This window comes from Danio aesculapii, chromosome 2 (genome assembly GCF_903798145.1).
Source record: "Danio aesculapii chromosome 2, fDanAes4.1, whole genome shotgun sequence".
NCBI classification, from domain to species: Eukaryota; Metazoa; Chordata; class Actinopteri; order Cypriniformes; family Danionidae; genus Danio; species Danio aesculapii.
In genome coordinates, this window is record NC_079436.1 from 34,607,721 (window position 1) to 34,635,670 (window position 27,950).

Genomic DNA, 27,950 nt, shown 5'->3' on the forward strand with positions numbered 1-27,950 from the left:
TTGCGAAAATATACAGGGGCACTAACTTCATCAATGGGCTACAGGCACAGCAAGTGTTTTCCAGAACATTTTTTGCTATTTCTTCTGAGAATTTGGTAAAAATAAAAAAATTAAAATCAGCAGATTTATGTGAAATGATTTTAGGAGTATCATAACTAAAAACTGAGTACAGTTGAAGTCAGAATTATTAGCCCCCCGTTTATTTTTTTTATCCCCATTTTTCTTTTTAACGGAGAGAAGATTTTTTCAACACATTTCTAAACAATAGTTTTAATAACTCATTTCTAATAACTGATTTATTTTATCTTTGCCATGATGACTGTAAATTATATTTTACTAGATGTTTTTGAAGACACTTCTATACAGCTTAAAGTGACATTTAAAGGCTTAACTTGGTTAATTAGGTTTACTAGGCAGGATAGGGTAATTAGGCAAGTTATTGTATAATGATGGTTTGTTCTGTAGAATATCGAAAAATGTATAGCTTAAAGAGGCAAATAATATTGTCCTTAAAATGGTGTTTAAAAAATTAAAATCTAGCCAAAATAAATAATAATAATAATAATAATAATAATAATAATAATAATAATAATAATAATGAAATTAACTAAACTAAAAAACTGTATAAATATAAATTTACACACATTAACACAAGAAAATACATAGACTCTATGATGGTATAAAAATTTATGAATTTCTGTGCACACAGATTTTGTGTAGGCCAACCTAAAGGTTAGTCTTAGAAAAATAGAAAACAATACACAATATAGTAACCTACCTAAAGGTTAGTCTTTGGACTGTGGGGGAAACTGGAGCACCCGGAGAAAACCCAATTGAACACGGGGAGAACATGCAAACTCCACAGAGAAATGGCAACTGACCCAGCCAGAACTTGAACCAGTGACCTTCTTGCTGTGAGGCGACAGTGCTAACCACTGAGCCACCGTGTCACCCCTTTTACAGAATCGATGATGCAATTTATTTAATATATAATCCGTTAAATAGACTTAAGCATTTATTTAGTTCTTCAAGTGTAAAATGAGATGAAAGGCTGTTTAAATGCAACCTCCGTCAGGAGCAGCAGGCGAACACTGAAACTCCATTGAAGTGGTAAAATAAATTGTAATATTTTTAAGTCATTGCATGGAATTTAATTTCATGATATTTGTCCAGTCTGAAACCCACTTTATATCGTCTATATATAAATCAGACAGTAAAGATCCTTGATTTTTATAGAAAAGTCAATACGTTTTTGTAATGGCATTAAATATGTCCTATGATGTGACTATGATTGAAGAAAAAACTACTTTTAATAATATACAAATAGTGTGAGTGTTGTGAACTTCATTGTTCAACACTTATCTTTATATACTGTTGTGTTATGTATTGTATGTAAAATTATGAATAATATGTTTTTTTCCATGACTTGTCAGACTTGTTGGACATTTTCAATAAATAGGGGTGTCACAGCAAAGGACAACACAACTTTTTTTTTTTATACAATTTTTTAGTGGTTTTAAAAAAGTAAATGTGAAAAATTCTGAGACAAAGACTTAACAGGTGCACATTGTGGGCTTCACATGGGGCTTCAATCACATAATCTTGAATATGGGTCTTCAACTAATTTACTAATTTACAAACTAAAGTTTTCAATGGAAATGCCCGATTTAAAAATGAGCTTATAGTGTCACACCAGAGGACATGATTTCAGTGACCAAACGGATCAAGACCACAGGTGTTTCCTGTGTAGAAATATATGGATGGAAAAAAAATAGTGCCATTCTTTAGGTATTTATTAATCATTTTACGATTGTTCTTTTAAATTTACAAGAGTTGTATTTATGTTTTAGACAGTCACTCCATAAGGCAGTTTTAAGATGCAGCAGTCTATCAGCCTCGATTAATTAGCAAAACCGATACATTGGCTGACTTCAATTGTGTAGTGTTTTCTATTTATCTAAGATATTTTGATCAAAATAAACATCAAAAAACACTTATTTCATTTCTATATTCATATTATATCATTTATATATTCTATATAATACCTTTATTTTCTCTGTTGTTTTTATGACTTTGATGCATGATTTGAAAATGTATTTATTTCATTTTATTATTATTATTATTAATATTATTATTATAAGTTGATGAGTGTTACTTTATAAAGTAATTACTCCCCAAAAAAGTAAATAGTTGCATTAGTTACTTTTTATAGTAAGTAATGTGTTGCGTTACTTTTGCGTTACTTTTTTCTGATGGCTGAAGCTTAATCTCTTTCAGAACTTGCAGGGTCTTTTTTTCTTCTTTATTATATAGAGGAACTCTGCAAGTAACAACACACTGTATAACCTTCATTCGCCTTTAAAAAAAAACACATTCAAAAATTAATGTAGGACAATGTTATCTTCTGGGAACTTCCTTACCCCAGAGCTTTACATGCCGCATATACAGATTAATGAAAGTTTAAATCAATGCGTTTGCTAATTTTGTCTTATTAAAAAGTGAAATCACTGTCCATTCAGATAATCCTCTTTTCCTTTTCTTCCATGTGTTCAAAATAATGAGAATATATCCATCGCAGAAATGTAAGGCTCTGCCATCTTCATTTCTATCGGTTCATGCATTCTCTCATTGTGTGCGGGATCCAACAAGATCATTTTAATTAAAATATTTATTTTTTAAAAGTGAACTAACTGAACTAAAATGTAACTCTCATTATTTTTTTAAGTAACTCCGATATTATTACTTAATTTTGAAAAGTACTTTATTCGTTACTTAGAAAAGTAATATTATGTAACTCGCGTAACTTGTAATACGTCACCCCTAACACTGATTATTATTACTAACACGCATTAATAACCTTATCGCTGATGTGTTTGCTGTCTTTTTTTGTGTGTTTGCTCCTGTAGGAAGGCAGGACTGATCCTGTCTCAGCTGGATGAGCTCAGCGGTTGGTGTCGGGGGCTCCTCCAGGAACCAAAGATTGGCCTGCGCAGAGCATCCCTCAAGTATCTGTCTTGTCGATACACAGATACCAAAGCGTTCGGGCTCAGCTGGGTGAACCTCGGCCAAGACTTACGTAAGGCCTGCGAGGAGCAGATGCTGTCCGTGATGTACAACGATTATGGAGAACCCAAGGAACTTTAAAGGACTTGGACAGCCAGAGGACAAGTCAGGGGTCCAACAGTAAATATGACTTCTCTGCTCCATCACTTTTAACATTAATTAGTCGTTTATCGAAGAAGGGGAAAATATTTTGTCAGAACGTGATACAGTTCGTTCTGATTTTAAGAAGCAATTAAGAGATACAACTTCAGACTTGCGTATTCAAAATATGTACAGTGTACAGTCAAAAGGAAGTTACATTTAAATTGTCATTTAGAACTAGTGGTGTATTTTGTCAAACGGTGCATACACCAGCTTGTATAGGTAGAACTTTTTTCACAAGAACTAAAAGTGTATCTTCTTAATGTGCTAAAAAACTGTCTGTCTCTGTAGTGCATATAGATATGGGAAGAGCTATAGCAAATGGAAATGTGAATTCATTATTAAATACATTACTAATGTGCTGAATGTAGTAACTAAGGTATAAGAGGTCGAGGAAACTGTACAGGAGGTTTTTTAAAGTATAAGCAGTATTACGAAAATTAGCATTTTAAAGTTGTGTACAATAACATAATGTCTTGTTTATGGTTTATTTCCTATTCCAAATAAAATTGCCCAAAACAAAGCAATAGTTATTTATAGTTATTTAGATCACGTTTCAACAATGAATGTGATGCGGACTTTTAAAGGTACAATGATGTGGAATAGTGCCACTTGTCTTCTCAATTGCGGTATTTATAATAAATTCTTTCATACTACGTTTTGAAAATGAGTGGGGTGGGGCTTGTGAACAGATCAGTTGTTGATTGGACGAAGGTGATCTGAATGTGAGCTTACATTTGTGAGAAAGGATTGTGGGTTATCAAAGACTATAGAATACACAAGACGTGTCACTCGTATAGTTTTGAATGGGGAAAAGTTTAACTGTCAATATGGCGATTGAAGCCCCGCCTACTATTACTTGAGCCTATCATTGATCAATATGGACTGACATTTATCCAGTGGAGAAGCTCGGACCAGACGTGTGCTTTTATGTTTGGCGGTCAACAAACACATTGGAATCTCAGCCAATACTTGCTTCACAGACATAAGAAATAGATCCAAATAAAGCTTAAAAATCTACATTTAAATTAATCGAAAGCACTTGAAAACAAATTTTCTTTTGGTTTTGTAATTCATATAAAAAAAAAAAAACGTAAGGTACAGTCCATCCTGTCAAACGCACATCACATGGCAGCAACTACTCAAACGCTCACAAACTTGTAAACAAAGAGTCGCTGTCATCTCTGGAAGAGATTCGCAATCAGGACCAAGTTGTGGATTACATCAGAAGAGCAGCACGATCTAACGAAGCATTATCCAGATGTGTACAATGGCCATAAATGAGGTTGGTGTCATAAATTCGTTCCTTTTGAGTTGGTATTAGCTCGGGCAACCTGAAAATATGCCAATTTTGTTTGATTCAGATATTTAGAAAAGAAACTTATGAGACGTTTGCTGTTTAATTTTATTGGTGATTCCAAATATATAATGTGATCCTAAGCTTGGCAAACAGTTTTGGAGAATTTGATGTTTCCCCTTTCAGACAGAATGCCCGAGCGTACTGCTCGAGAGGCGTTTCAAAGATGGCGGCTGAGTGAAATGACTTGCCATAAAGAGACTTTGGGCTTAAGCATCCAAGAGAAGTCTGGGATTTCCTTGAAGATTGAAGGTATGTTTACATGACAAAGATATACTAGTAAAAACTGTTTTATCACTTTGAGAGAGAAAAAGTAAACTTTTCTAGAAATTTGAAAGACATTGAGGAACAAATGAGGACGCATGATTTTTAATATTTATTCATTTTTAATATTATTTCTGTTTGTATTGTTGCCACTTAATATTTATGAGCTTCTCAGAAGCAGAAGTCTCTATAATTGGGTAAATGTATAATGGTAAAATACAAAAAAATAATAACAATGCTGTTTTTAAGATTTAACAAACAAGAAAAACGTAAGAGATTAATGTTGTTTGTTGGAGAAGAGAAATATGTACTCTAACATCATTCAGTATCATTTATAAATTGTCAATGTTTTGAAAAATCTGACAAGGCAATTGTCAGATTGGGAAATTGGGGGCGGGGGGACTCAAACATGTAAATTAGAAAAAAAGTATAAATAATCAAAGAATAATTACAATCGTTAATTTTTTTGAAAATTTGAAAATTAAAAAATAATAATAATTTAACAATATTTAAAATAGTTTTTTTTTTTTAAATAAAACTAACATTTTACAAAAACTTTATAGTTTCACTCAAAATTGCTAAAAGCCTTTACGAATAAAGTAATCAAATTCCAAAAAAAACTTTGTTTGGCTGCAGTATCACATTTTACCACCAAAGGGTGTCCAGGCTCCATTTGGTGTGATTCATGTCGCTCTGGGTGGTGACCTGCTGCAAACGTGGGTCTGTTTAGGTGTACAGAACGGATCATACAACCAGCTTCTGAGAGAGGATCACATGATTTCTACTGGTGCTCCTATTGGCTGTCGCTCAAGAAAGTCGCTCTTGATTTACATAAATTTGAAGGATTCTCAACTGTGTCGCGTCATTCGACACGCCCATCTGGTCGCCAACAATCGCTGTTGCTCACATACATGGAGTCACATACAGAAGTCACCACAATGGAATAAACCACCAACTTATCCAGCATATGTTTTACAGGGCGGATGCTCTTCCAGCTGCAATCCAGTACTAGGAAACACCCATTCACACATACACTACAGCCAATTTAATCAATTCACCTATAGCGCATGACTGTGGGGGAAACCATAGCACCCAAAGAACATGCAAAATCCACGCAGAAATGCCCAGCCTGGACTCGAACCAGTGACATTCTTGCTGTGAGGGGACAGTGCTAACCACCAGCCCCCATACTGACCACAATTTTGGACAATTTGAAAATCAACCTGAAATTGAAAAACAAAAAAAAAATCCAGCAGCCTTGTGTCTTTACCACCGTGTATTTATACTTTATTGATATGACAGTGAAACTACACTTGAACAGACAGAACAGCATACAAAAATAGTATCATATATTTCCATTACAACTGCTATAAACGAACTGTCATTTCCCAAAGCGCACATGCGTTTCACAGGGTTTGCATGTACATATAATGGGTATAAAATAAACCAAAGATCCAGAATTCTGCAAGAACTGACAGTCTGAAATAAGCACGTGTTTATATTAACGACATACAATATGAAGAATGTGCCTCACAACAAGCAAGAACTATTTGTATAAAATAGTCATTTAAAAAACCAATGTAGCAGCTACGCAAACAGGCTAAAACTTAGTCGAAACTACATCTACATCTATGTTAGAGCTTCTGAAAAATATATTAGGTGTTACTTTATAGATTAGCGTTGGAGAGGATTGTTTTGATGCAGTTTAATGGTTGCCTTTGATCAGCCTGGCTCTCTCTCTGTGCTTCTGTCTGTGGTTCATGGAGCTCCCGGCTGCTGATTCTCCTTTGGCTTGTTCTCACCAGCGTCGGGGTCACGGCAGGTGCATTCATCCTGATCGCAGTCCACCCCGAACTGAATGACCTGTCAATCAATCGGACACACTTTTTTTATTTACAAACGTCGTCCAAAACACATCGGGCCACAAACATCTGATCCGGTATGCGGGACACACGCAGTCTTTGAACGAGAGATCAAAGTAATTCGCCTCAAAAATACTTTGAGGCATCGCCGTAGATCAAAACAATAAGCATTACCTGTTTCCAGATGTATGATCAATATCAAGCGTTGAGCAAATTACTCACAATAACCAATCGAATATTAGCCTGTTGACGAAATGTACACGAGGAAAAGCCCGCTTGGGTGTTTATTTTCGTAGCAGGAAGGAGGATTTGTTTAATGCTAGAAAGGATTGCTATCAGGACAGGACGGTCGCGTTCGGTGAAAAAAGAGAGAGAGATGGAAAGAAAGAAAAGGCCGACTGTGAGCAGATGAGTAAAGGAGGTGAACACATGTTAAGAATCAACAGGAGGAGGTTCGCGTCCAGGATTCGTGCCATCACCACAGGTTGCAAAATAAACCCAAATTCCCAGCTAAGCGGCCTACTGCAGGAAAAGTAAACATCAAGCTGCAGTGAAAGAAATTGGTGGAGAAACAATTTTTACTTAGATATTGCGGGTGAATTTCAGAAACCTTTAGAAAAAAAAATGGTGGTAGCACTTTATTTTGATGATGCTGAAATACAATATGTTACTTTGCAGCTCGCATCTCAGTATTAGACTGTTTGTGTTTTTAAGGGCTAGGGTTTGTAGAATTAGGATATGATTAGATAACAACAATGGAAAAAGTTTTCTGCATACGCAACATTATAATAATAATTCTTTACATATATATATATATATATATATATATATATATATATATATATATATATATATATATATATATATATATATATATATATATATATATATATATATATATATATATATCCTTACTTTTCTGTACACTTAAAGTGCTTTACACGTTTTTGGGTGGAATCTCCTCACCCACCACCAGTGTGCAACACCTGGATGATGCAATGGCAGCCATATTGCACCAGACAGCAAATCAGTGGTCGACCATGTGAGAGTTGCAGATAGCTGGCTCCCAGCAATCATTTAAATTGTTCCTCGTTCACACAAATAAAAAGCTACTCTAAACTATTTGCTTGGGCATAGGGTTCTGAAGTCCGCTGTTGTTGTTTCGGTTGTCAGATATGCATGCATACCTATGGATAATATGCACGCACATTTCAACAAAATCACGTTTTCATTTTCAACTCCCAGAAATGCTGCAGTTGTGTAAATGCATAGGCAAAACGTGACTGAATGTAAAGGTGCCACAGAATGAAAATCTGGATATACCTAGGCAAAGTAGAATAATAAGAGTTTAGTACCTAAAAAATAGCCATACTGTGACTCAAACACCATTGTTTCCTTATTCTCATGTAATTTTTTTGTGTGAAAAACTGGGAACTGATGTGAGCATTGGTTTATTTTTATTTTTTTATTATTTATTTATTTTAATTTACAACCCTGAATCAGAAAAAGTTGTGACAGTATGGAAAAAAGAAAGAAAAAAGTAGTGATTTCCAAATTTACTCTCACTTGCATTTCATTGCAGACAATAGGAACACAAAATATTTCATGTTTTGTCTGGTCACCCTAATTTCATTAGTAAATATACATCATTTCCTGTCATTTAGACCTGCAACACATTCTAAAAAAAGTTGGGACAGGAGTCAAGCTGCGGTCACACTTGATTTTTCCTCCCATAGACTTCCATTCATATGCACGCGAATGCGTCAGACCGGAAACGCGGGGTCATGCGTCAAGTTTCGCAGGTTGCTGCGGTGCAAAGTTCAAGCTTGGTGAACTCTGACCTGCGAAATCGCATCACTTGACTGCATGAGACCAATCGAGGAACAAAACATGACCTCTCTGGACAGAAATTTAATACATGAAGTAATCGCTTGCTTTTTTTAATGTCTAATCATCTTGTTTAATCCCGCCCCTTTTCGCAGCGCCGCACGACAGAATTTCACACGCGCAAAACCCGGTGTGACCGTAGCTTCAGTAATTTAGGGCTAAATCAGGCAAATTTGTTAAATCATGATGTGATTTGAAACAGGTGATGACAACAGGTGATTGTGATTATGATTTGGTACAAAAGCAGCATCCAATAAAGGTGTAGTCCTTTAGGAGCAAAGATGGGCCAAGGTTCACCCCTTTGCCAACAAACACTTGAAAAAATTAATGAAATATTTAAAAACAATGTCCTCAAAGAAAGATAGGATGACATTTATATATTTTACCTTCAACAGTGCATAACATCATTAAAAGATTCAAGGAATCTGGAGGAATTTCAGTGCGTAAAGGACAAGCAGAACTACCATGATCTCCAATCCCTCATCATTCATCAATAAGCGATTTCACCACATGGGCTCAGGACTACTTTGGCAAACCTTTGTCAAGTACCACAACACATAGTTACATCCACAAATGCCAGGTAAAACTGTACTGTGCCAAAGGGAAGCCCTATGTTAACAGTGTCCAGAAGCGCTGTCAACTTCTCTGGCTCTGCAATATCTGGGATGGACCATCACACAGTGGAAATCTGGTCAGATGAATCAGTATTTCAGGTATTTTTGGGCAGAAATGGACACTGTGTGTTCCAAAATCCATTGTATGGCATTGTGTCAGTGCCCTTGGCAAAGGTAACTTGAACTTCTGAGATGGTATTATTAATGCTGAAAAGTACATAGAGATTTAGAAGCACAATATGCCGCCTTCTACTCCAGGAATTCCAGAATTAAAGTGTGTGTTTATTTAAAAAATTAAATAAAAATAAATCTTGAGGAACACGTTAAATAATGTTTGTTGTATTGTCTGCAATGAAATACAAGTCAAAGTAAATTTAGAAATCACTTAATCCTTTTTTTATTTGCGTTTTCCATACTGTTCACACCTTTTCTGATATGGGGTTGTATTTTATATCTTGATGTTACTTTTCTTTCCATTTCTTTTTGGACTGTAAGTGAGCAACACTGACTAGACACCATGTGGACACAAATTACATTCCCAAGTATATTATGGTTTTTAAAATATACAGTAGGGTGTCAACTGCACCAAGACAAACTACTATTAAGTTATCAGCGGTGGCTGCTGCTGTTACTACTACTACTAATTCTGCAAATACAGCAAACACCTTATTGAACCAATATAAGGAATTGAAACATTCACACAACTATTTTAAACAAACACAAGGACATTTGTATTGCTCATAACTTTTGGATAGAAAAAGCACAGACATGAGCCAGGATGGGCTTTTATAATGTGCATGTGGCGAACACTTATGTTTGTGCACACTTTCAAATCAAGTATGGGTATCATTTTCTTTGAAGCCTGTATTTGTAATGCTTCACAAAAGCTATATTTAATGAATTATATAGTATGCATAACCACATGTTATATTTTCTTACAATAACTTTATGATATCTTATGTGTGAACAAATTTGTTCACTTAATGCAGACAAAATCTATAAATATTTTTGTGTAACACTTTATAATTGGTAACACGTATTCATTATAAACCTTGACTTTCGGCTAGGGTAAAATTCCTGTTGTACTGCTTATTAGTAGTTAGTAAGGTAGCTGTTGCAGTAGTTAAGGTGTAGTTTAGGTGAGTTGAACTTTTCTTGCACTTTGATCTTTTTGTGGCCTCTGATGTTGCAAAATTAAAGAACATTTTGAGGTGCTTTGTAACCCCCATATCAGTGTGTGGATTTTTATTACTGCCTTGTTGCTAAAGAAAGTCATACATGTTAGGAACCATTTGAGTGTGTGGAAATAGTGAGTCAATTTTCATTTTTGGGTGATCTAGCTCTTTAACTAGATAAATACTGTGAAATGCAGCTCAATACAATTCAGATTTTAAGAAAAAAAATGTCAAGAGATAAAACTTAGAAAACCAGAAGATCTGAAACTGTGGATATTTAATGCATTTTTACTTATAAATAAGTAGCTATGTAAGTAAGTAACTATAAGTAACTACGTTTATTAATATTACTGTTGTTATGGTCTTGCTTGAAATAATACAACATTATAAGTAAGCCATTATTTATACAATATAATAGGCTAAAACAAAGGGATAGCTCACCCAAAAATGAACGCTTACTCACTGTACTCATCCTGGAGTGGTTATAAATCTTTATGCGTTTCTTTAATCTGTTAAACACTGTTACGGTCTGTGGGAGCTTGGATTTTTGTGCTTTCTCCCTCTCTGTCGCTCTCTCTCTCCTTGTCTGTCATTCGCTCTGTCTCGCCCAATCACCTTTTGTTACGCAATTTTTTTTTTTTTTGTCCTGCTGATTGGATCCCGAGCCTGTCACTCCTCATTAAGGTGTTTCCTCATGAACCAATCAGGCTTTGTTCCGTGGGTTTTTAATTTGACCAGCACGCCTTGTTTGTCAGTGCTGTGTGTGTGTCTGGGTTTGTGCTGTGTCCGTTCATTTCTGTTTCTGTATTATGATTTATTCCGTGTCTCTGAACTAATCACAGCAACTGTAAATTTAACATGGTCTAAGAGTTTTTAATTCCTTTTTGGGGAAAAAGGAATGGGTTAACAAGTCGTGCGACATACATTCCGCCCATAGTTATTTGAATTGTTCAGAAACACTAGGTAAGTGGGTGAGCGCCGCTTTTTGTTTGTTGTTTTAGGGAGTGTACTTTACTGGCGTCGCATACGCTAAAGATTTCAGTTTCTTTTTCACATTTTAATTTTCTTTAGTAAGTTTAGAGGGGATCTTGTGTTCTAGTTTATGTGGCTGTTGGTTTTGTTTAGTTCTTTGCTTTAGCGCCACTGTAGTTCCTTTCCCCCCTGTAACTTTTGGGTTTGATTATATTTCTGTGATTGCTTCTATTTGATTTTCAAAGGCACTTTACAAAGCTCATATACATCCCTCTCTTTTGTTGGCTTTATCACTTTTCCTTATAGAGGAATAAAGGAATTAAGTGTTAAGATTGTGTGTCCTTGTTTACTTCCATCCATTTCCTTTAGTAATAATATAATATTCTAATGTTTTCTCTCCCTAGACACCTTTTTAAAGCGTAACAAACACTAAAGAAGATATACAGAAGGAAAAAAATACTATGCAAGAAGATGGTTACAAGTTTTAGCCTTCTTCAAAGCATCTTCTTTTGTGTTCCACAGAAGAAAGAAACAGGTTTGGAGCAAGTATAGGGTGAGTAGATGACAGATTTTTCAGTTTTGGGTAAACAACAGTATGTCTTTAAGAAAACCCTTATAATACATTCATTCATTCATTTATTTTCCTTTGACTTAGTCCCTTATTTATTAGAGGCTGCCACAGCGGAATGAACCGCCAACTTATCCAGCATATGTTTTACGCAGTGGATACCCTTCCAGCCACAACACACACTCACTTTCAAACAGCACGGCCAATTTAGTTCATCCATTTCACCTATAGCACATGTCTTTGGACTGTGGGGAAACCGGATCACCCGGAGGAAACCCAGGCCAACATGGGGAGAACATGCAAACTCAACACAGAAATGCCAACTGGTCCAACTTGGACTCGAACCAGCGACTTTTTTCATGTGAGGCGACAGAGCTAACCACTGAGCCACCGTGCTGCCCCCTTATTATACATAATAATTAAAAATCTTGTTCTTACTTTATAAAAACTGAAGTACTGTTTGCTTTGAGTTCAATCTCGACAAATGCTATTAAAAATATTCAAGTATTAAAGTTTCAGACGGTATCCGTGCATATCATTTCATTTCGTGTGCAGGCGGCTGGTATTTGGATGCTAGAAGACAAGCCACAGAAGGAGGGATGAGAGGAATTTGCTCTTCATTGTCCAACTTTTCTCTCTGGCCCTCGTCCGAGACGCTCTTAAACCAGACAGCCCCACCAACATCCTGGGACTTTTCCATGGCCTCTGCGTAAACAGAAGCAAGGAGCTACAGAGGCAGGATGCTGTTCCTTTACGGTATATTTCACTTTCTCAGACCCTGCTTGTTTTACAGTGACCGCTGACAGCTGGCCCTCTGCTAATAAAAGCCGCTCTATCCAGTTATTTATTTATGACAGGTACTTCCCACGTGAGAAATGGGAGAACGTGCCACCTGAGTGTCTAGTGATGTGGGCGACGCTCGTGGAAACGCTTGACAATGTAAAACAGAGATTTGGGAGAGGAAGGGGAAAATGATGAAACGGAGTAGATACAGTAGAATGAATAAAGAGGAGATGAATAGTGTTGCAGATGAGCTTTACCTTTCCAGATGAGAGGGTAGATGGACAGCAGTCTCCTCCATCATACTGGCAATATGCTCGGTTATTAATGGTGTCGCACCAACCGTCTCCACCAAACGGCTGCAGGAAAAGTTATGAAACAGATTCAAATTATGTTTAAAAACGTTTGGTTGAGTATTAAAGAATTAAAAAGTGCTAATTTCTCATATTGTTTATATTTTTATTAAGTCTAACTTGCAACACTTATGGCCCGTTTCCACTGAGTGGTACGGTACACTTTTATGGCCATTTCCACTGTCAAAAGGTACCAAAAAGTGAACCGTACTGTACCACTTTTTGGGTACCATTTCTAAAGGGTACCTAGCACAACAAAAGAGATACACTAGCTTGTGCACAAGCCAGGATAATGAAAACAAAGGAAGCACCATTTCTATATACACAGCCATGGTCAAGTATCTCTTTAATTGCATTAGTTATCATGCCATTGTTTCTGTTAATATTAGTTTATCCACTTCCGCTTACAAAAACTAAAAACAACATTATTATTAAGTAGCATTAACAAAGAATGATCAACATTGTTATGATCTTTGTTAGCTAGTGTAATCTTAATTATTCATTCATTAATTTTCTTTTCGGCTTAGTCCCTTTATTAATCTGCGGTCGCCACAGCGGAATGAACCGCCAACTTATTTAGCACATTTTACGCAGCGGATGCCCTTCAAGCTGCAACCCATCCATACACTCACTCACATTTACAGACTACGGACAATTTAGCCTTCCCAATACACCTGTACTGCGTGTCTTTGGACTGTGGGGGAAACCGGAGCACCCAGAGGAAACCCGCGCAAATGTAGGGAGAACATGCAAACTCCACACAGAAACGCCAACTGACCTAGCCGAGGCTTGAACCAGCGACCTTCTTGCTGTGTGGCGACATCACTACCTACTGCGCCACTCCGTCGCCACTAATATTAATAAGTATTTTGAAAATGTTACTATAATTTACTGTTAAATTGTAAAATGTAATCATATTTATATAATTGTAATGTATATTAAACTGTTGTGATGGCTAAAGAAAATGTTTGATTTTAGTTTTATTTCTGTTTCAATTCCTCGCGTACAAGTGGGCGCTGCAATTTTAATCTCTTTGGCTCGAAAATTCTGGTCTCATTCACTTCCATTCATTATTAGACATTAAAAATAGCTCGTTACGCTGCTTGATGTTGCAAACTGATGTTTTCTTATTATATTATTCTGCATTGTATAGTCATGGACACACAGTAGTTTGATCGTTTTCTGCCGTTTATTATTCCTAGTCATTTCTCTCATTGGAAACTGAATCAGAAGTTCTAAAGCAATCCCAAAAACGAGCGCACTTCCCCATTTTAGAATAAGGTCAATATAACCAAATACATTTTTATTCAGATTTTTGTCATAAGATGAAAATTATTTATTAAAGACAAAATTAGCCATCCAGTGAATTTTTCATTATTATTAAGTGCTGTGTAATAGAGCATGGTATAGTATACGTTATACAACAGTTCTGTCTGGTTCTTGAAACTGATTGGCTGATAGCCGTGCGATATTCTGCAAATAACAGCACACTCGTCCAGCCTCTTAACCCTTCACCCTTGTGTATTACTCTGCCCACATACAGCAACAAGCAGAGGGCACTCTACAGTTTGACAAATATTGCTACTGTTGGACAACATAATGTATTTTAAAAGGCTTTTTTTAGTCAAGAATGTAGTTGTTTAGATTGCAACTATGCAGTTTATTTATAAGGAGAGTTCCTATTTTAAAATCTTTATAATTTCTGAGAGACAGCAGGTTGGCAGCCATTAGCTGTTCTGACATCAGCTGAAGATGTGAATGAGTGGCGGAAGAAAGTAGTTCCTCATACAAAAGGGTTTTGAGACTCTCCATGTTTCATTTTGTTTTTTATACACATGATTATGCCGTCAAACTGTTGTATAAACACAATATCACACTCGTAGCAGTGCGATATGGCTGTATATCGTCCCTGGTGGGACACTAAGCATGCCTCCCACCAGTGCTGATACACAGCCACATCGCACTGCTACTCGTGTGATATTGCTCATATATGAGACTTAGAGCATATTTCCAAACATCCCAATCAGACTCAATTAGTAAATGTTCTCTTAAAGCCCTTTAAAGGTTCATGCATGAGTTACTTCATTTTACTATACACACTTAACAGTTTCTCTGAACAGGAGGCCATGCGGATGTTCCTTGAATCTCAGAGGAAAGAAATGCGTGAATCCCGCCAAAGGGATTTCTGATCTAGTTTATGGTAGGTGGCATTTCTCATTTATTCCTTTCATATAAAATGAAACCACATCTGTTATTCCAGACTTCCTTCAACGTCATTACTTCACCTGTGTGAGCGAATGGCTGCCTGTTATGCAAGGCCCAAGTGTGCAAAGTCCAACCACCTTACGGACCACAATCATCAAATTTACCATGCATAAACACTTTAAATGTGTCATAATGCCTTCCTAAAGGATTTCGCTAACCTAAACGATTGAATGCCAATAACAGGAAAACAAGAGCGCTCTGCCAAAGATACTTTTGGCTCTGTTACGAATGTGGAGTCCTTTCAAAGAGTCCAGCGTCTACCTGATTCCCTGCGCAAGACCAGCTGGCTGGGAGATTTCGCTAGAATTTATCCCTGCTAAACCTACACCTAATCCAAAAGGTTTTTTTTTTCTCCTGCTGCGCTCTCATTCTCCAAGTCATAAGCAATATCATTTTTCATTCTTCAGTTTCAAGCTTGTGTATATTTCATTTGTTTCTTTATACTCGCTCTCCATCCATTTTATTGCGTTGTGCATTTATTGGCAATAACAATTTTAAACCAATCTCAGCATCTAATGCTTAAATGAACATGCTACATGTATCCAAAATCTAAAACATGTGCATTATTAATGTTGTTTTAGAAAGGGCTGGAAAAAGAGAAATGACCTAATGGCTAAATTAAAGAGTCGTGTTAACAGTAAATGAGAAGGATGTGTGGAATGCAGAAGCTCTTGCCAGCTGAGGAAAAACTGCCAATGAATTTTAAACAACACTAAGTCAAGCCTCTGAAGCACTACGCAAAATCATCTGACCCGGACCTCATCTGGCACACAACAAAACAATAGTCAGAAAAAGGCAATATGGCGACCACCACAGAGAGCCTGGTGAGCATAACAACAGACAATATCATCGAAATTCAGTCTGCCAAATCATTTGAGTCCCTTTTTTTATCGTGTGCTACACTAGTGTCAAATTTTTTTTTAATTTGAGGGTATTTACATCCAAATCAGGCGAACGCTGTAGGAATTAAAAGAGTTTGCGTATATGCCTCCCACTTGTTAAGGGACCAAAGTAATTCGACAGAACAAGAATCATAAAATAAACGTTCACTTTTTAAACAAGGCTCCTCGGCTCACCAAGGATTCATGTATTTAGTTAAAAAACATACAATAAAATAATAATATAGGCATAATATTATATAATATAATATTTTTTACAACCCTAATGCTAAAGTAATAAAAGAAAAACGCCACAATGGTGTCATCAGGAATTTCAGAAAAAGGAAAAAATTGTGTGAGACTGATAACGGCAGCCAGAGGAGAGAATAACGTCTAACATACTCTCAGCCCCATAGACGCTGCATTAGAAACATCTTGCATAAGCGGTAATTCGCTTTTTGTAATTTGACCCAAAGATGATTTACAGCATATATAAATTTTCATACGTTTTTTAAAAATCAAACAAATTAAAACTTGCAAGGATTAAAGATTATGATGACCGCTAAACGCGTCATAACAGTGTTGTGAAAAGGATCCATTGTGAAATATTTTCATTTAAAATTATGTGCATTATTCCTATGTGAATTCAGTGTAATATGTCATTTTTTCTATATCCTTTGATTCAAAGCTGTAGTTTCAGCATAGTTTTACTTTTCAAAATTCTTTAATGAATAGAAAGTTCAAAATAACATTTATTAAAAAACACTTTTTTTGTAATATTACAAATATTGTGTATATAATAGGGATGCTCCGATCGTCAGCCGGAGATCGGTATCGGCCGATAATCCCGTTTCATGACTCGATCGGTACTCGCCAATCTGGCCGATTTCTTATACCGATCGCAAGTGTTTGTTTGATTTTACAAGCAGAGAAAGATGCACGTGCACTCCTGGGTTATACATTAAGCAGCTACAACACATGAGAAGGTAAATGATGTGTGGGGGCTTGAGTGTTCGTTGAGCTTGCGTTATAGCAGCTAAAATAAATGCAGATGTGATGTGACATCTGTTTACACAGTTTATTGGCACGACTCATGCGAGGGATGGTCTTTTTTTGCAACCATTGTATATCCAGTGTTTTGAGCTGCTATGATGTATCTAGTGTCTCATCAAACCTTATGACCTCTCCCGGACGATTGTTTTTGACAATATTGCAAGTTCACTAAAACCTGACTGGAAATCCTAGATAAATAAAAAAACGTATAAATTATATATTGTTTAATTATATATATTTTTGTAATTTACTTATTGCAATAAACAGTAGTTTATAGACCTATTTCCTTTAATAGAGATGTTATGAATTTCTAAGTGTGCATTTCAACTTCTTATGCATCAAAACGCGCTTCAAACTTTTTCTTGATTGAGACATGTTGAATTCTTCCTTTTATCATTTGCAAAGTTTACAATTTGCATTGTTTTTATCTGCGCTATCTATTATTTTCTGTAAAGCTGCTTCTGGCCATGACATGTTCACACCTAAATGAAGACATGTTTAAGGGATTATATGCAGCATCCTTCATTTATTCTCTGAGGTAAGGCAAGATCTCCACTTAAGTATCATACTTAAAGGGAAAATGTGCTTTATGCATTATAAAGCTTTTAGCATTAGAATTGATACTCAGTATCGGCTGATCACCATGATAAGGAATCAGTACTCAATATCGGCTGCAAAAATCTTGATCGAAGCATCCCTAGTATATATGTAATATAATACATATTATACCCTCAGTAATCAGTTTAATGTGTCCTTGAGGTACTTTTGAATGTTAATATTTCACGCTTTTCACAAAAATATAAAGTAGAACAATTGTTTTCAACGTCGATAATAAAAAGAAACGATTACTGAGCACCAAATCAACATATTACTATATCTGAATGATCATGTGACATTGAAGACTGAAGAATTCAAGAATCACACAAATAAATCACATTTTAAAATGTTCTTACATTATTTTACTGAAATAATATTTCACAATATTACAGCTTTTATTTTAAGAAGTATCCCTTCTTTGCATTCCTAATCTTTATTCAACACAAACATGCATCCTGAGTGAACTCCAATTCAAAATAGGAAATTTTCAATGTTTAAGACCAATATACATCCAGCAAAATCAAAAACAAACTGGCGGGATGTAATATAGCACAAAATCAGCCAAAAACAACGAGTTTGTTAAAACGAACTTGCTGGAAAAGTTTGTCCTGATAGGTAAACATCTTTGAAATACCATTGGTCTTTGGTGATTATGTAATAGGTGTGTGTGGCTTCAAAGCTTTAAATCTCTGTTCAGTCCATTGAGGTCAGACAAGTCCAAGTAAAAATACTGCAGAGCTGCTGTATATTACAGTGCTGAAGTTGTAATTAAAACTGAAATCAAAAGTGTCATTGTTTATTTATGTCCAACGCTGTAAAGCCGTTTTGATTACAGCAGTTTGTATAAAGAAAGAAAGAACATTGCTGTCAGTGCAGCTGATAATGTTTGCAAATTCTTCCATTCAATAGTATTAAATAAAAAAATATATATTATTTTTAAAATTAAACATTTAGGACAAGAAAAAAAATAGTTCGGCACCATAAATTGTTCTAGGCTAGGAAAGAAACCATGACCCTTCTGTAATCCGATGATAAATATATACCTCCTCTGATAACCTACTGCTCAGTGTCAGTTCAAGCTGTCCACTGAAATTCATTTTCCTGGCCTCTTCTCAAAAAGGGGTTTTAGTAGGCAACCCTGCTACGCTATTGGTCGCCATCCAAAGCTTGATTTAGATTACATAAATTTATTGAAAATGAAGCCCTCTATGAGTCACTTTAAAAAGATGTATTTTCAAAAAACACAATCAACCCCTAGCAACGGTTTCTGGGACGAGATACTGGAGCACAACAAACTGGAATTCTTATCTGAAGCAAACAATCAAGGTGTCACTGGGAGAAACGAAATCCCTAAACATCCCAGAGGAGCGAGGGAGGACATACTCCACCGACCACATCTAATGCTAGGCGAACGTCAGAATAAACAAAACTTCCATGGTAACTACTTGTTTTCATGGACAACAATGTTTTGAGGCCCCATGTTAGTGCTGGCATCTCACTTGACTGAAGAATGCGCCCCTTGATTGGCTCTCTCAAGACTTCCCAAAAGATTACTAATTATGTTCCCCTCCATTTCATTCCTAATGTAAACTTTTCCTTTTTGTCTTTAGATGCAGGCTGAACATACTGAAAAACAAATTTTAGGTAACACATCGCAACAGTTCAATAGTGAGTGAACCGTTTCCAGGGTTTTTTTTTGTGTGCGTCTTGTCAACTTTTCCCATAATATTAAGATGAAGAAACGCAGTGCATGCCCTGAGAGGAATCAGATGACCACTCTTCTAACCATATTTGCAGCAAGGAATGTGAACAGTGGTTCTTTATAAACCTGTGGCATCATCTGTACGTTTTTTTCAAATGTATCGGTGCAAAAGTAGGGAAACAGTGGTTTGAAGCAGTCAAATAAATTGTACTTTATAGTAGCAAAGAACAAACTTAAACAACCAACAGCTTAGAAGAGCATAAACAAAACTGAAAAGCATCCATTAAACAGCAAGGGTCAAATCACAAGTATAAAACTGAGGGGTTTCAACAAATACAGAAGGGTTCAAAGTTGGAGAACAATTTACACCTGACTTCACTACCAAAACACTTCCTGTTTACAGAAATAACGTATTCTTCATCATTCAGCATTTGAAATTAATATGCTTACTTCATTTTCAAAAAACAAAAGCAAGGCTGCGGTGGGAAGAAACCCGGAAGTATAGATTGATTTCATGCAGCCGCCATTTTAAAAGTGAAATCGAGGCTGATGTGGGAAGTAACTCGGAAGTATCGCCTGAGTCACACAGGAACGTTGTGTACCTGGCAGTATATCTCATCAGCGAAGAGAAAGTGACACAAATGTAAAATTTCACTGCCTTCTGAGTGATTCAAAGCTCCATTCTGAATGGATTGGGGAAAAAAGGGATATTAAGCTAATTTAAGGGAAATGGTACAAGTTAGCTAACATTATCTTTCCCAAACACACGTTTTAGGCCGCATTTACACTGCACTGTTCAAGTGACTCAATTCTGATTTTTTTCTCTCATGTTGCACAGATTGGATATGCCTGTGTACGTGTAAGCAGGAACGAATCACATGGATTCCGAATTACTCAAATCAGATTCAGGCCTTGTTCATATGTGGAAATTTATGGAAATGAATTGGATCTGTGTCCTCGTGTCTGCAGTGTAAGCAGGTAGATCGGATTTTCACCTGTCAATGCAAATCGCGCGTCATTAAAAACCATAGGGAATGGCGTCAAGTCTGACACTTTCTTTTCAGAACATCCCAATTTCTTCTTCAGCAGAGTCCCAAACCTTAAATCTCATTCACGAGGACTTAAACAGCTTTTATATTGTCATATAGCACAGGTATTTAAGCATGTTAACGATAGCGAGAGAGCGCAATGTCCGCCACGTAAACAATATAAACTAATATAAAACTAGTACACACATCACGTGCATAAATCACGCCATGGACATTTCATTAAGATGCCTAAAGGTTAAAAAAGCCTATATATCAAAAGAAGATGGACAAAAGCCTATATATCAAAAGAAGATGGACAAATGAGAACCGTTCTGTCATTAACTATAGTAAAACAGCTTGTCAAAAGCTGCAAACAGATTACATACAGGAACAGAGAAAAGAGCACTCTCTAATTATCAGCTGTTAGTCAGCGCCTGCTCTTTTATTCCCTGCTCATTGCGCCTTTGCTGTGTGTAAATGCAGACGATCGGATACGAGTCACTTTTAAAAGATGATGTAAGCAGGTCATCAAAAAAAATCGGATACAGTCACAAAATCAGAATTGACCATTAAGATCTGCAGTGTAAATGCAGCCTTAGATGCCATTTATCAAACTCAAGTTAATGAACTGATTCACAAAAAAGTTTATTTTCTGCTAATATTTAAGCACTGTTGAGAGTGTTCTTTAACAGCTGATTGGCCATAGTATTCACCAGTGCTCAATAGAAATGACTGTGATTTGGCCTTGAAGGTCAGCAGTTCAACGCACTTCACCGATGTTTACTGAGTGCAAACACAGACGAGCAATTGACTGATCTTCATGGCTTTAAATTGCTCCAGTGTCTCTGTATTTGTGTTTGCATTTGGTGAAGAGCAGTGAATTGATGACCTTCGCAGCCAATCACAGTCATTTCTGTTGAGCACTGGTGAATACTATGGCAAATCAGCGCTGTTAAAGAACGCGCTCAACACGGCTTAAATGTTAGCGGGAAATTGACGTTTTTAAGATTTCAGTACCTGCACAACACTATTACAGAGGGTGTGCTACAGAGGACTGCATTGTTTTATCGCTAATCGGGTTACATAGGCTGAAGCAGGGAAGTGTCCCCACGATGTTTACCTGGTGCCATGAACTGAAGCCTAGAATGACACTTAATTATGCTTTTAAGTGTTTTAATTAAACTTTACTAACAATATCTGCATTTTGAAATGGTGGCAACAGCTTGAAGTTTGTAGTCCACAGCATGTTGTTGCAATATTTACAGTGCTGATCCTATACATCCGGGTTTCTTCCCACTGCAGCCTTGCTTTTGTGTTTTAAAATGGCAGCTTCGTGAAAAAAGTGTATAGGATCAGCACTGTAAAGATTGCAACTTCATGCTGTGGACTACAAACCTCCAGCTGTTGCCATGATTTTAAAATTCAGAAATGGTTTAAACATGACTATAATATCATTCACTTAAGTTTAAATTAAACAATTAAAAGCATATTAGACATCAAACAAAATCACAATCTCTTTAAGAGTAATACGCTTAAGTGTCCTCATAGGCTTCAGTTCATGGCACAAGGTAAACACTGTAGGGGCGCTTCCCTGCTTTAGCTTATGTAACCTGCTGAGTGATAAAACAATGCATTACTGTGTGCACACCGTACAGAAATTATACAGAAATTTTAAAAACGCCCATTTCCCGCTAACATTTAAACACTGCTGAGCGCTTTCTTAAAGACTGCTGATTTGCCATAGTATTCACCAGTGCTCAACAGAAATGACTGTGATTGGTCGTGAAGGTCAGCAGTTCACCGCTCTTCAGTGAGTGCAAACACAAATACAGGGACACTGGAGCATTTTAAAGCCAAGAAGATCAGTAATTTGAATTTGGTAAACATCCATGAAGTGCAATGAACTGATGACCTTCACGACCAATCACAGTCATTTCTGTTGAGCATTGGTGAATACTATGGCAAATCAGCAGTGTATAAGAACACACTCAACAGTGCTTAAATGTTAGCGGGAAATTGACTTTTTTTTTGATACCGAAATTCAGTTTCATGACAAGTCTTATATAGTGAAAGAATCAGTTCATTAACTTGAGTTTGATAAATGGCATCTAAACCATGTGCGTGGGAAAGAAAATGTTAGCTAACTAGTGCCATTTCCCTTAAGTTAGCTGAAAATGAGGTCTGAAATTCCTTTTTATTTTCAATATCCATTCAGAATGGACCTTCGGGTCACTTGGAAGGCAGTGAAATAATAAACTTGTGTCACTTTCTCTTTGCTGATAAGATATACAGTTAGGTACACAACGTTCCTGTGTGACTTATTGAAAAGCACTAATCTCTCACGCCACTCAAAGAACATCTCTAGACACCCACAGCACATCACTAGTCTCTCACAGGACATCACTAGGCAATCAAAGAACATCGCTAGTCTTCCACAGCACATCACTAGTTGTTCAAATGACATCACTAGGCAATCAAAGAACATCACTAGTCCTCCACAGCACATCACTAGTTTTTCAAAGGACATCCCTAGTCTCATACAAGACATCACAAGTATCTCACAGACATCACTAGTCTCTCACTACTTCACTAGTTTCTCATTACTATTCACTTACTTCTTTACTAGTCTCTCACAGGACTTCACCAATCTCTTGCATATATCACTAGTTTGTCTCGCTGCTCTGCTAATATCATTATCTGCTCTTCTTCAGTTTCTTCCACAGTTCTATAACTTTTTTCCAGAAATTTTCAATCAGGTTTAGTCAGGACTCTGTTCTGGCCATTTCATTCTCTCAGCTTCAAAGAACTGCCTTACTACTGTATCTATCTGTTTTAGTGTGACAGGAGGCGTACTGACCTGCATTAAAGTTGTTTGCTGAATGTTGCTTTAATGCAAGAAAGGAACGACATGTTGTAGAAATAGCATCTAATTTGCATGCATTTCAATTCATTTCAATTCAAGATTATTTGTATAGCGATTTTCATAATAATTATCATTGCAAAGCAGCTTTATAAAAGGTGCATGCTGCTACATTACAGTCAAAATCAGATGAGTTAATGTGTTGTCTATTGAGTGGACACTATATTTACACAATTAACCTGCAGTTATATATACAAGTAGCTATATTCAAGAGTTCACACTTAGATATTGCTTGATAATAATAGCTGGTTTGGCATGCTGTTACAGGAGAGAACCCTGAGCTCAGAGATAATTGAGCCCAGGGCTCCCGCCTGGTCAATTAGCATGTAAGGCGGTCCAAGATCAGGTAGTTCTCAAGAGCTCCCCCTGGACAAGTAGGAAATGGGAGAGATGGGGTGGACGGAGGGATTCTTCAAAAATGAAGATAAGGGAAGTAAGGTGAAATGGGCTATTTAGTGGATTAATCTGATTGGTTTATCAATGATTGCAGATGAGAGACCAGCCACAATCAATCATATTACATGCTTCTCTCGAAATTAGTTTAGAAAACTTCACATAGTGTCCTTTTCAAAAAGGTCATGTCAATGTGTATCGTACATTTACAATTAAGTGATCTGATCATTACAATCACAAGTCACCTTCACAGACTTTTTTGCACTGAAAGTGCTCTTGTATTTAGATCAGTGTTCTTCAAATATCTCATTTAAGCTTTTCATACTGTGCTTCAGAATACATGTAAGGAAATGTGTTTAAAAAGTGCTCTTTTACTCATGTTAGGCTCATTTCAAATAAGAATAAGCAGTGACCTCAAACTGTAGGCGATTGTAGGTTGCTATCCGTTCGTCAGTTCCTGTAAAAAGCCATTCGCATTCATCTGGGAAAAAAAGAATAACATCTCCTCCAGTAACTTGAGTTACAAGCTCAGACGAAGCGTCTACCTATGATTGGCCCCATTGGTTGAAAACAAAATAATCACGACACATAAAATAAAGTATAACCTGAATTGACCTCCTCACTAATCATAAGTATATAATGGGAAAGTCCTTTTGGATGGTGCTGCAGAGCAACTGGAACATGTGCTGTGGTATAATTTATAATGAGTCTCCAATATAAAAGCAGCTGTTTTGCTTGGTAACAAACGAGGGCAAGAGGAGATGTGAGGGTCTGGCAGTTATGAGGGGTATTTGAATATCGTAAAACATCCCGCTACAGAAGTGATGTGTTCCAAAGTACAATGAATAGTTCATAAAATCTGTCTGCCTTACTCCGAAATGACATAAAAATTATACTAAAAAATGGATGTTCATTTCACAATAAATCATTTAATAAATTAAAATATTCAACTGGACATAGGCATGATAAAATTAGAAAATGTTTTTAGGTGTTGTCATTATTTACATACAAATAAATGTAATACAAAAAATTTGTATAAATGTGTATATATGTTCATAAAAAATTGTTAAATTAAATGCATGATTTATCTGTAAAGAGGCCTGATAACACTAACTTTCGGCTTAGTTCATGATTTTACAGTGGTTGCCACAGTTACTCTGACATATGTTTTATGACCTTCCAGCAGCAACTTAGCATTAAGGATACACTAACTTGTGAACACCCAGTGCTGGGAAACACCCATACCCTATCTTAGTCACACACACACACTCATGCACTACGGACTATTTAGTTAATCCAATTCAATTAATCCAACCCGCAGGAAACCCATGCGAACACAGTTGGAGCATGCCACCATGCCACTTGATAACATTTCTGTGAAAAGTATGCCGTTTTTCCAGAAATTGACTGTTAGTTTGAATAACAAAATCGAAAATCAGGGTTATTACCACAAATATTGATTTGTAAACCATTCTGAAGTTAAAGTATTAGTAAAGCATTAGTCATCAGTGTCTAAAAATTGTAATAAACACAGCATCTTTTTTTTTGCTATTTTATGCCAAAAATGGCTTAAAAATGTATGTTAGTAAATAAGCACAGAAACATGTACATATGTTATTTTATGCCAAACATGGCTTAAAATTGTATATTAATAAATAAATACAGCAACTTTTTTGTTATTCCATGCCAAAAATGGCTTAAAATTTTATATTCGTGAATTAACACAGGAACTTTTTTGTTATTTTATGCCAAAAATGGCCTAAAATGTATACTAGTAAATAAACACAGCAACTTTTTTGATATTTTATGCCAACAATGGCTAAAAATGTATATAAATAATTAAACACAGTAGCTTATTTGTTTTTATATGCCAAAAATGTCTTAAAATGTTTATTAATAAATAAAACCAGCAACTTTTTTGTTATTTTATGCAAAAATTGTTTTAAAAATGTATATTAGTAAATAAACACAGCAACTTTTTTCTATTTTATGCCAAAATGGCTTAAAAGGTATATTAATAAATAAACACAGCAACTTCTTTGTCATTATATGCCAAAAATGGCCTAAAAATTAATATTAATTAATAAACACAGCAACTTTTTGTTACTGTATGCCAAAAATGCCCAAAAAATTATCTAAAATAAATAAAAAAGAAATTATTAAATAATATTTTGATTGAGTACAAAATGCCATCAGCAGATTCCAAAATAATAGATCGAGAATGTACCATATTACCTAATATATGTACACAACATGCAAAAATTGCCTTTGTACGTATTTTTGCAAAATTTATTTCTGAAAATAAAACACATTTTAACAGCATGCCATACTAAACACCGCTCCACCCTTTTGCTTTCAAGATACATCCCTTGACTACACTGACAGAGCGAAAATCCATAGAGAATTCCAATAAACAGTCATCCATTATTTTACAAAACACTTGACTGTTCATTTCAACACTACTTTGGTTTCCAGGCTTTGCATGACTCGGCTGTGTTACTTCTGTTGATTTCTAGCAAAACCTGGTATGTTACTTTCGTCACATATCATTTGTGATTATTTTATAACTGCTTTAACGCATCCATCAGTTATATAACATCCTTTAAATTCCCTATGTCCAACTGACCCGCGCACACCGATAAGATCATTCATTTGCTTTGGCACCTCAACACTGTGATTGTCGACAAAGGCCGATGAGTTAGTGCTCAGGGCGAATTTAAACAGGATTCTGTGAATTGCGGCAAGGACTCAGGAGGAACAGAAACCGGAATAATATGTTTTATGATCATGTATATACCACATTTTTCAGTGGCAATGATATTTTCATTCGGTTTTATTTTTGCGATAAAAGGAGCACCGGTGAGAATCAATCTGTCAGCAAGCTGTGGGAAGATGTGGCACGCAGTCCATCAACCACCGTGCTAAATGTTTCTCTTGGCCACGTGAAATGTTAAAGATGTCTCCATATGAGAGCGGACGGTGTCGGAAATCCCTGACAGCTAAATGCCTCGTTGCTGATGTAAATGCTAAACTCGGGAATGTGTAAACCGTGAAACACACAGACAAAATAGAAAACCGAATGCTTGCATTTCTCGACCCTTTGGATTGGGTCCATGACAATTGACCTCAAGTATTGCTGTGGGCATAAACGACTTCAGAGAAAGTCACTCATGAGACATATTATATGCTACTAGCTCAACCTATCACGCTTTATTTATACATGCCTTTACAAATTGTTTCAATGGATCACTTGATTTGATTTGCGAGTTCCATTTCGGTCAAGATGTCCAGCTAATAGACGTACACAGAGTTATGATTACAGAGATAGTGAAAAAGCAAAACAGATTTCCCCATCTGCGCATGGAGCTCCGTGATACAATAATTGGAAAGTAAAAGTAAAACAATCAATGCGCTCATCATTTATCACTGATTCTGGAGCTCCCTGCTCCTCCTGGACCACCTCGGTGCTCTGCTGGTGGTATTTGTCGAACTGCTCTTTAATTTGCTAGATCTGACACAAAGCAGATGTGCATTCTGCTGTTGGGTTTTCGTCATCATTGAGCACCAAAATACTGATATACATACACACACACACACACACACATATGTGTACATATATATATACACATACATACATACATACATACATACATACATACATACATACATACATACATACATACATACATACATACATACATACATACATACATACATACATACATACATACATATATATATATATATATATATATATATATATATATATATATATATATATATATATATATATATATATATATATATATATACATATATATACATACATATATATATATATATATATATATATATATATATACATATATATATATATATATATATATATATATATATATATATATATATATATATATATATATATATATATATATATACACACATATATATATTTAATTACAAAAATATATTTTGTCAGAAACTGTAATAATTCACATTTTTTGTTCATTCAGATTTACAATACATTATTTTTATTATTAAAGATGTTTGGCATATTTAATTAACTGCAGTTAAAATT

At 35.8% G+C, this 27,950-nt stretch overlaps 2 protein-coding genes across 6 annotated transcripts in view; one reads left to right on the plus strand and one right to left on the minus strand.

The window, feature by feature from the left end:
• Positions 1-3,713, plus strand: part of astn1 (astrotactin 1) — a 433,021-nt gene extending 429,308 nt beyond the window's left edge. For all 4 annotated transcript variants that reach the window (XM_056477943.1, XM_056477951.1, XM_056477959.1 and 1 more), the window contains one exon: positions 2,907-3,713. In XM_056477943.1, the coding sequence (XP_056333918.1) occupies positions 2,907-3,144 (238 nt within the window). In that variant the 3' untranslated portion in view covers positions 3,145-3,713. The remainder of the gene's footprint in view (positions 1-2,906) is intronic.
• Positions 3,714-6,083: 2,370 nt separating this feature from the next.
• The window catches only part of pappa2 (pappalysin 2), a 101,960-nt gene continuing 80,093 nt past the window's right edge, over positions 6,084-27,950 (minus strand). For both annotated transcript variants that reach the window (XM_056477998.1, XM_056477991.1), the window contains exons 22-23: positions 12,944-13,042; positions 6,084-6,688 (exon numbers count right to left, since the gene is read on the minus strand). In XM_056477998.1, coding sequence (XP_056333973.1) covers positions 6,584-6,688; positions 12,944-13,042 — 204 coding nt within the window. In that variant the 3' untranslated portion in view covers positions 6,084-6,583. The remainder of the gene's footprint in view (positions 6,689-12,943; positions 13,043-27,950) is intronic.